This window comes from Passer domesticus, chromosome 7 (genome assembly GCF_036417665.1).
Source record: "Passer domesticus isolate bPasDom1 chromosome 7, bPasDom1.hap1, whole genome shotgun sequence".
NCBI classification, from domain to species: Eukaryota; Metazoa; Chordata; class Aves; order Passeriformes; family Passeridae; genus Passer; species Passer domesticus.
The window spans coordinates 11,422,271-11,432,739 of record NC_087480.1 but is presented as its reverse complement, the minus strand read 5'-3'; the positions used below and the strand labels follow the sequence as shown (position 1 = coordinate 11,432,739).

Sequence of the window (10,469 nt, the reverse complement as noted above, 5' to 3'; positions counted from 1 at the left end):
TTTCTTATCCCTGCATCCTCTTCTGGCTATAACAGTAGTGATTCCTCAAAGATTATATATATATAAAGTTTCTCCCCTCCTTTGTCCATGCAGAGCTGTGGAGCAGCATGTCCTGGGGAGAGCAGCTCTGAGCTTGCTGTGCATGTCTGGAAGATAGAAACTTTCCCCCCTCATCCCCTTTTGCTAAAGAAACACACCAAGTTTGGTTACTCTGGTTTCCTTCTGAGTTGATTTCCAACTTTTCAAAGCAGCAGTATGGTTACAACCCGAGTGGGAGGCAAGAGCCCAGCAGGCACCAAAGCTGCTGCTGGCAGAGCAGCCTCAGCCCCTGTCCCGTGCTGCAGCCAGGGCAGAGAGCCTTTGTAGGGACAGCAGGTGTCAGTGCTGACCAGGTACTGTCACCTTGGCTGAGGCTGTCCTCAGGCAGTGCTCACCTGTCTGCTGCAAAGGGGTAGAGTTAATAATCTTTCTTTCCAAAGCCTGGGAGTTCTAGATACTTACCCTACATTTTAAATGTAGAACACTTACTGCTCCCCTGAGCTAACCACTGCCTCTGTATCCCATTAGCAAGTGTCCTGCTTTTTTTCACTGGACTAACCTGGAAAGACTAAATTATTGCAGTCTCTTGTGCAGTTTTCAGCTTGTGCTTCTAGTGGAAGTAGCCATGGCAGCAGAAGTATTGTGTGTCCAGCAGTGCTCTGTTATCTAAGCATAACTTTTCTGGGAAGGACCTGTTGAAAACACATAATGCTGCTCTCAGCAGCACAGTTCAGGCAGCAAGATGACTACAAAAGTACTGCAGCTGGGTATCAAAGTATATAGAAAATATTTGCAGAACATCAGATTTTAGAACTTGAGCACTTTTTGCTTGCAAAATCAGTATGTTGCTTTTTTCAAGTTGCAGAACTACTTTTTAATACAGATCCTTCCTGCACCCTCTGTTGGAAATGGTCACTAGAGAGGAATTGACTTACACAGCAGAGGACAAAATGCTGCAGACTTCAGAGCTTCTGCAGCACAACACTTGTGTGTGACATCTAGTTTAGGGTACAGAAGTGCTGCTGCACTGCCCTGTATGCTCATTTCGGTTGAGGTTGTGCAAAAGTGCTTAAGAAGTTTAAATCCCACCCTAGAAATTAATGAGATGTTGAAGGAAGCTTTTTCCTCTTTTAATAGGATTTCTAGGGGGACTGAAGTGTCTGCCTAAAGCAGAATGTGTTTTTAACACTAGAACAGTGTAAATCCAGCCTAGGCACAAGATTACTAAATCCTGGGTTTAGGATTAAAACTAGTATTCCTGTTGAAAAAATTGCACTTTTTCACTCATCATTCTGGTTGCAATTTACAGTGCCCCACCTGCAGCAGCTTACAAGAACTGGGCCTGTGCAGTGGGCAAGGAAGGGTGAGGATCCCCCTCCTGCAGAGCTTTCCTGCAGCCCTCCCTCCTGCAGGCAGGGCCAGACCTGTCACAGCTGCTGCCAAAGCCACACGGTGCCCTCGAGTGGCTGCAGCATGTCCCCGACAGCTCAGACCTGCCAGGTGCCTGCTGAGATTAACTACAACAGCCCAAATCTGTGTGATTAGTTATGAGAATAAAAACTTACAAAAACATACCAGACATCAGGAAAAGAGCCCTCACTGGAGCTGCAATGGTGGCCACAGCTGCACTGTGTTTAGGCATTGTTGAAAACTATTTTAAGGATCCAATGGCCAAAGCATTGTTTTCCTTTTTTAATAATGAAGCTGCAAACACAAACTTTTACCTGTAGTTTAATGTTTATATAGTGATGGATAGCACCTAGAGGCCCCAACCAACATTTGAGCCCCCTCAATGTCTCTGCCCCAAGGAGCTTACAGTCTAAGCATCAAGAAGCAGAAGAGAATAATAACCGTGTTTTCTTTTATAGATCAGTAACTCCGATCCAACACAGGTCAAGTGATTTACCTGCTCTAAGGCACAGAAGGTGTGGTGAGAATTAACCCAACATCTCTTGAATCTCTGCTGCAGACCTCAAACTAAAAGATGTTCCTTCATGTCTAGACCACTTTTCTCTTAGTAAAATTCCCCTTTGGAATTCTGTGCCTGAAGCTCATTAAGGTTCAGGACTCCTGTCCAGGTCAGGGCCAGAACAGAAAACAGAGCTGGCACAAGCTGCTTTACATACTTCACTTTTCTCTGGTGATCTCAGAGCCTGGGGCCCTGGAGCTGCCACAAGACCAGCAGGTCTGGGTGCTCTGTGCCTTAGCCTGGAATAGGATCTCCTGTCTTGGTTTTACCTGCTGCAAGAGAAGCACAGATCTTACAAAGAAGCACCAGTTATGCACTGGTTTACTAAACATGGTCCACTCTATTCCACATTCCCACATCTGAACCCTTTGTGTTGGTAAACACAAGATGGGGTGTTGGTAGGGAAGCATGGGAGAGCCCTTTCCTTTGAGAGCTCCTTGGTCTTAGCATCCATTTTGCTGCTGGTTTAGGGCTAGGGATTGGTTGGTATGTTCATTTTAGACTTCTGCAGAGCCAGCAGCAAGATAAGGGCTTGTGTTTACATGAAGAGACTTACTATTTTATTTCAGCTTTGGTAACAAGTTCCTGACTTGGAGGTAGCAGCAGGTTCAGTTTATTACTACGTGCATCAGCAAACCAAACTAAACTGAGCTGAAAGATACACATTGCTGAATTCCCACTCTCTACCAACAGATATAACTGCAGCTAATGGAAAAAAGACAAAGCTATTATTATTTTGCACTTTAACCTAAAGAACTTCAGTTTCATACTTAGTTGAAAGCTAGAAATCAGCACCAATCTCATTGTATATCACTGCCACCTGCTCAGTCACCAGTCCTATGTCTTTTGTCAATGTGTAAAACAAGGAGATGTTGGATGCTCCGTGTTTACAGGGATAACTGGAAGGTAAGAACAGCCATTAGCAGATAAATTACTTAACAGTACTCAATAAACAAATAGACATCACCTGTATAGAGCAGTACGTTAATTCACAATTAGGTTGTATTGATAGTCGAGGTGGCAATATACAATGAAAATATGAAAATATTGTCACTTGACAGAGTCCTGCATTGTCAGGGAGCTGTTTATACACGAGGGTAAATGAAACGCTCTGACCATAGAAGCTGAACAGTCATGCATACAAAAGTGATCACTTTTCAGCTATTGCACAAGTAGTGACACTCTTTAGACATACATAGGAGGGTTCTTACAAACTGACATCAGAAAGACTGCATGCACCATCTTTCAAGGCCTTATGTGAACTATACATACACAGGAGTTGCTGTATACTGTGAATACATTGTGGATGTGTATAAATTCACATAAGATTAAAAGATAAATTTGTAAATAAGAAGGTTTCCACCAGCTTATGCTTTATTTTATTCAGAAGGTTTCTTAGTGTGTATACTATTTTGGATAAAACACATGACACCACTTCAGAGCTGAAGTTTCATGTAAGCATCACCCTAAATGCTTTGGTAACTGGATATTCCCAAAGGACAGGTTTGGTTAAACCAAACTGATTACTAAAATGTGAATGTGACTTGTATTCTTAAAAGGAGGATATAGAATATGGCTAATAATTTCACATATTTTCACAAGATAAAAAAACCCTTTTCAAGTGGATTGGGTTTTCTAATAAAACCATTGCTAGTATGGTGTACAACATTTAAAACCCTGATCAAAATTACTTCAGAATAATTGTGCATTCCCCAAATATATCAGGTTGGCAACTGAGGAAGGAAATTAAAAATTAAATGAATAAATTTGCCTAAGAGGGGTAAATTCTCTCTGTATCACAAGTTTCATAATAAAATACTGTCTTATCTTTTAATTTTAGACATAAGGATTTTTATATCAGTCTGGCTTGTTTCTAGATGACTGAAAGTTTAGATTAAAAAGGTGTTTACACAATATACACATTTCATTACTTACAAAGAGAAATAAGCTTAAAATTTCATATTAAAAATACAGTAGGGTTAGTAGCACCATGAAAAATGTTTTTCAAAACTGCAGTCTTGTTATTTTAAACATACTCAGTGCGTCGTGTTCTCGATTCTCTTGGTTGATCAAAAAGGTGCCATTTTGGTACAGGGAGAGAAATGAAAAAATTCATCTTCTGATCCTTTGTGAACCTCGAGTGTTCTTTTCTGTTTCCAAGAGGTCAATTCTTTCATCTTAGTCCCGTTGTCAAATACGTACTGAACAACCCTTAGTTTGGCACATGAGTGAGGTACACTTGAATTTGCATGGTTAAAACAGTTTGGATTTTTTTCTTTTCTTTTCTTTCTGCACAGTAGCACCATTGTTGCAGCTGGAAGACAGTGCATCTTAGGAATTTTCAACTGTTTCATAAAACATTCTCCAAGATGTTACGTCTTCTTCATGCAAACTTGACAACGACTAATCCGCGTCCTCAAGTCTCCAGCTTTCAGTGTCTCAGACTGAGGTTTGCTGGTTGACAGACACAAAGGAAAGGGTGCATTAGGTTTTTCTTTGTTTACAGTTCAACTTCTACTGATTTCATCATTTCATATAAAGCTTAAGTATGTGAGCAGGGAAAGAAAAACTCTCAAATTCAGGATTCAAAGAGGGATCATTCTGTCTGATGCCAGCACCAGGTGGCAGATGCTCAGTTGTGTCAGTGTCCCCAAGGTATGCCAAGCAGCTGTTTCAGTCTGGCAGATGATGGAGCACAAACACAGCCCGAGGGGAAGGTGAATTGTGTCCATTTAAGATTGTATCTGAGGTCTATTTCTGGCCTTTAGTTGAAGGGTACTTTAACAACACACCAAAAGTACTGCTACAGTCAGAGCTGTATTTAAGTGGTGGCTTTACCAAATAATTTATTTTCATTTTGAAAGAGTAACAAGATGGGAGATTAATGCAATTAGTGTAATGTGTGTGTACACAAGTCACATACTGAAGTTTATTTGAAAAACAGAATGAAGAAGGAAGTTGTTTTAATGGGAGGAACAAAACAGTAGAGACAAATCTCAAGGGTGCACGGCAGTTACTAATAGGAAGTTTTCACTGGTGAATTACCAATTATTAACTTCCCAGAAAACTCAATTATCATGTCAATTACCATGATTGTAGGTGTTACATAAAACCAACTTAGGGGCCTCCATTGCTCAGAGCATAGTGCCAGCCCTGTGACACAAAGCTACACTTTTCAGTTAGGTGGCAGTGGAAATATTAAGTTTTTTATCAGCACACAAACAGGGCAGTAGCTATTTATTCTATGAAAAGAGATGATTCTTCAGTGAAGAAATGATTTGCTACTCAACTTGAAAGGGAAAAAGTTCGAGGAGCTGAGAGACTCCAGCTGAAATGCTACTGCAGAGAAGCTGAGGACACAATGGCCACTGGCTTCCTTGCAGCCAAAATACCATCCTGTTTCCTTCTGCAAAGTGTGGATAAAAATGCTGGCCATGGAGGGTAGGAAACTGTCTTCATATAAGATTTTTCAAAACAAGTCATATGAACCTTTGCCTTAAAAGGTTTAAGTAGAGTTGATCTTGTGTATCTGTGAACCACCTTTCCAAATATTCAAGTTTATTGAAAGGTTTGGCAAGAAAAAAATGAAACTTGTTCTTTTGGGCTCCAAATATAGTAAACGCAGTAGGACTACTTTCAGAGGAGGTACTACAACAAAATGTGAATGAGAGTTGACACAAAAAGAATCTGGCTCCTTGCAAAACAGAATGTGCCCTAGCAAGTTTTCACATAATATTAAAGGCTTACCAAAGAAACACTTGAAAAACTGGTTGTGAGGGGGAAAACAAGCTAAATTATTTCCCTATATCCCTATAAACAAATATCTTTTGATCTTTGGAATAAATTGAGTTTCAAAAGCATTCATTCTGGAATAAAGCAATAGACAAGAAACAGGTTTTCTTACCTGAACATTTCTGACACCTCTACAGTTGCCAGCCAGAAACTGTATGAATTGGCATAATAATTACAGGTGCCCCGGCCGTGGCATTCGATGAACGGTGCCGAGCGGAATTCCTCCAGACAGGATCCCGGCGATGCCAAGGCCTGTCCAGAGCCCTCTGCCCCAGCACTCGTGTGCTAGTGGAGGAAAGAAGGACACAAACAAGGATCTTAGGTGTTAAAAACTTAATAGCACAGCTGTCAGCTACTGAAAAGTCACTGTTCATTCTTGGCAGACACCTCCATAAACGTCAGTGATGCTGGGATCTGTGCACTGCCAGTCCTGGCTACCTTGGTTAGTGGCTAAAGGTAAAATGACAACCCTTGCAGTTCTTAGCAGTGTCCTAAAGCAGCTGAGGACACAGGTGGGCAGGCAGTAGCTGCTTCTGGAGTAGCAGGCAGTTCTTACCATCATGAAAGAGTAACCAATCCAGAGGGAGTCCCAGCCTGGAGGACATGAGGGGATCTGAATGGTCTGGCTGTGGACAGCTATCACCATAGCGGGAGCTTCACACACAACACATCTGGACACAGGGGAATACCAGAGAAACACATGATGTTAAAATATAATAGCAGTACGTTTTATTAAGAATTCTTACACTGAAAAAGGGAACAAAATTTGCCTATTAACCTAGACTTCTAATTCTCACATAATTTGTAACTACAATAACAGTATTTTGGAGCTCAAATCTGTCTGTATTTTCAATACATTGGGTAAAATACTGAAGCAGTTCCTGAAACAAAAACTGGAAATTCAAAGTACCCAGGTAAGTGCCTTAATTTAGAGACAATGGCTTCCATGTTCTCTTTCCTGTCCACAGTGATCTCACACTGCTGACTACAGAGGCTGCTTGTTTGAGAAAAGCTCTACAGCCTCTCTTGTCACTACTGCAGGGAGATGAACCTCTGCAGACAACGAATACTTTAAAACAAACTACTTTTCTAGTCTCTCCCAAGACAAAACATGACAGATTCATCTCTTAATACCCAACCTGCATGTTGGAAACACCTGGGTAAGATGTTCTATTTCTGCAGACACCAAAAGAGACCTGCTGGCCTGCTTTGCCTCACCGGCTAATGAACGGCTGAATGCTCTGCCCCGTCAGTGGCTCCATGCTCATCGGCATCGACTCGGGGGTTGACAGCCAGTAGGAGTAGTCATTCCTTGATGCAAAGTTACAAACATTGTTGATGTTGCAGAACATGAAGGGCATGGTGCTGAAACGTCTAAGACAGCTCCCAGCAGTACCTACAGAGTAAGACACATAAGACAGCAAAGTTTTCACTTTGTTGCTTTTTATAGCAATTCTTTGAGAGCAGTACTTGTGGATCCTTGCTCTCCCTCCTGTGAGTGCACAGCAAGTGCTATCAGAAACTTCACTTCTCCATTTTGGTTTACATTTCTTCATCCAGAATTACAGTGTGCATCCTCTGAGACAGCAGATCTTAGCATGCAATCCCCACCCTCATCTAGAAGTCTCCAAGACTGCTGTGTCTTCAGAGAACCCAAGCATTCAAAGAAGCAGCTACAACACATTTCCTCTTAAGGAGAGCATACAGAATAGCTCACCCAAATCCTGGCCATGTGCTCTCTCATTTCCTTGCACATATAGAAGAGAGAATCCATCATATATTCTTGATGTTCCCTGTGGACATAGTGGTGTATCCCTGGTCTGGCTGTGCCGAGTTATAAGGAATCCGTGAGCAACAGAAGCTGTTCCAGGAGGACCTGGTGGGCCTTGTAAGCCATCAGGGCCAGGAGGTCCTTGTATTCCTCGTGAACCTGTTCACATAGAGAAACAACACACAGTGTTGATTAACACCATTGCTTGCTCTTTTAGGACCAACACAGCTCTGGAAGAGTCTTTTTCCAGTGAGTCCTCACAGCATCAGCACCCTACCTGGCTGGCCTGGGAGTCCTCTCTCTCCTTTTCGTCCTGCTGGACCATCAAATCCAGGAAGTCCATCCCTCCCTGGGTCACCAGGAAGACCAATTGGACCTAGAACACACAAAAGCATAACTGAAATAAAAGCTCTTGAAATCTCACTACAGAAATCTTCAAGTTGTCAGTGACTCATCTGTTGCTTCTTTCTGACACAAGAAGAACAGCCCATTAAACCAGATGTGTGTGGTGGAATCCTGTGTTTATCTGTTAACCTGTATTTCTCTCTTGCCCCTTGCTGAGCTCAGTAGCTCATCTCTGCAGCCTGTGCCATGTCACTGGCACTGCCACCTGCACTCAGACACATTTCTGGTCACGTCCCCTGCAGCCCCCTTGGATCGTACCTGGCAATCCCTGTGGCCCTGGCAATCCAGGTGGCCCTTTGGACCCAGGCTGTCCTGGAGGACCTGGGGAACCAGGATCACCTTTGACAACAATGCTTCGTCCAATGGTACCTGGTAAACCTGGGGGACCTGAGAGAAGGAAGATTGGTATTAGATAAACCAAGGTGCAAGACAGCATTAGAAACAGTTTCTTTATTTCAAAATCAGAAGCCAAGAGCTCCATCATTGCAAGAAAGAATAAGCGTATATATAGGACAAAAAAGTACTCTTGGTGACCCCCTCAGAGGAGTTAATCCATATAGACTGGATACAGAGTATAGAGCATATTAGAATTACTTGTAGGGGCTAAAAAGTACAGGTTGGAATTATGTTGAAGATCTTGCTCACTTTACTTTGACTGCTGCTTGAGACCAACTCATGTGTGTAACAAATTCTACTGACAGGGAGCAAAAGTGACAGTGCCACTACCCAGGACTCCTACCTGGTGGGCCTGGCAGTCCCTGGCTGCCCGTGAGGCCGGCGGGTCCTGCAGGTCCAGTGGGACCCTTCATACCTGAAACATCAAATTCACACAGTTACCCAGTGAAAGAACATGCTGTTCTACAAAGTCTGCTGCAGGAATGGCCTAAACAGGCTGTTACTGTGTCTGGAGGTTTTGCTCAAAGTGCTGGTTAAATACCTGGGAATAGCCAGTGAAATACCTGGGAATCCTGGAACGCCTGGAACCCCGGGGTCACCCTTCATTCCATTCAGACCTGGACGCCCAGGATCCCCCTGAAGAGAAGAGCCTCATGTTATTCCCTCATCTCAGCAGTTCCACAGAAGCAGAATGGAACAGGTGGCTGGGAACAGCAAAGCACACTGGGGGCTGTGGGGGGCTGCAGGGGAGTGGGAACACATGGACAGCTCCAGCCCCCATGGGAATACAGCAGGGACATCCTGCCTAGATACTGGGGGATAGCTCAGGAAAAATCCTCTTCCTTGCTACAAGACAGGGTGTTAGCCACCACATTTTGGCTTTCATTATGTTAAACTGCATGTTCCACCCAAATATATTCAATTTTTACTGGATTTAAATACTAACTAAGGGAAAACCCCATTTCTTGTCCTACCTGGCGTCCAGGTGGTCCTTGATCTCCCTTTGGACCAGTCAGGCCAGGTGGACCAGGTGGACCTGGGTTCCCTTTTTCCCCTTTAAGTCCTCCACTGCCTGGTGGCCCTCGTGGACCTTCTGGGCCTGGTGGACCTTAACATTGCAGAACAAATATGCCCACATCAGTATATATCATTCATTTCCCCCAAGCTTGTGCCTTCAGTGTTAAAAAAAAAAAAAAAGGTATTTTGGCTTAACTTCCCAGCTCTATTTCAGTGCTAAACTCAGGGTAAACTAAAACAAGAGGAATTATTTGCACTACCCAAGTCAGGAACCAAGGCCCCTTATCTAGCTGCTGAAGCAGGTCTTTCCACAAGGCAGTGCAGCTCACTGGTGACCAGACCAGTGCCTTCACCAGGAGCCAAGAAACCCAAAATTAGATGGTACAAATATCCCCTCTGCTGACCTGCATTACATTCACCATGTCTTAAGTGCCTCTTAACAGCCTGAATTCCTTTTGTAAGCCAGTCTCAACACTAGCACAGTGCAGTGTAAACACTGTAGTGCTGCTTTCTTTTTTGACATACCTATTAAGGAGCACACGTGTGCTGTCTCCTGACTGCTGGGCAGCAGGGAGCTTGTCATTCTGCCTTGCCTACATAACCTGAGTTGCAGAAACTTCCTTATGTTGAATGACTCTCCCTCAAAGTGATTATTTTTAATCTTTAGTAGACTTACACTGCGTAAATCTAACAGAGAAACTGGGCTGGTCTTTAAATATTTTGCCTTTGTTACAGCCAGATTAATTCAAAACAAAGCAGTGGGTATAAAAGAAACTTCAGTTTCTGGAGAACTCAAAGATGAGACCTCCACCTTTGTCCCACCATCTAAATGGAACGTAACCGGTATTAATTTGTGGCAAAATAAACCATAAGTAAGTGCAGCAACAGCTAATAACATTTTACAAGTTAGATCTCATAACTGGATTAACAAAAGGATTTTTTTGCAGGACATTGCTATGACATTCTCTCCTGTAGTACAAATCTAACAATATTTATCAGTGTGCTGGATATTCAGTCCTCCTGTGACCTTGAATAACTTGACATCTCCTTTGACATCTTCACACTCTATACCCAATGGAT

General features: G+C 42.9%; 1 protein-coding gene across 1 annotated transcript in view; it reads right to left on the bottom strand.

The window, feature by feature from the left end:
- Positions 1–1,754: 1,754 nt before the first annotated feature.
- Positions 1,755–10,469, bottom strand: part of COL4A5 (collagen type IV alpha 5 chain) — a 73,640-nt gene continuing 64,925 nt past the window's right edge. The window contains exons 42-51 of the mRNA XM_064426846.1: positions 9,347–9,480; positions 8,936–9,008; positions 8,716–8,787; positions 8,235–8,363; positions 7,849–7,947; positions 7,518–7,730; positions 7,019–7,196; positions 6,357–6,471; positions 5,913–6,085; positions 1,755–4,462 (exon numbers count right to left, since the gene is read on the bottom strand). Coding sequence (XP_064282916.1) covers positions 4,381–4,462; positions 5,913–6,085; positions 6,357–6,471; positions 7,019–7,196; positions 7,518–7,730; positions 7,849–7,947; positions 8,235–8,363; positions 8,716–8,787; positions 8,936–9,008; positions 9,347–9,480 — 1,268 coding nt within the window. The 3' untranslated portion in view covers positions 1,755–4,380. The remainder of the gene's footprint in view (positions 4,463–5,912; positions 6,086–6,356; positions 6,472–7,018; positions 7,197–7,517; positions 7,731–7,848; positions 7,948–8,234; positions 8,364–8,715; positions 8,788–8,935; positions 9,009–9,346; positions 9,481–10,469) is intronic.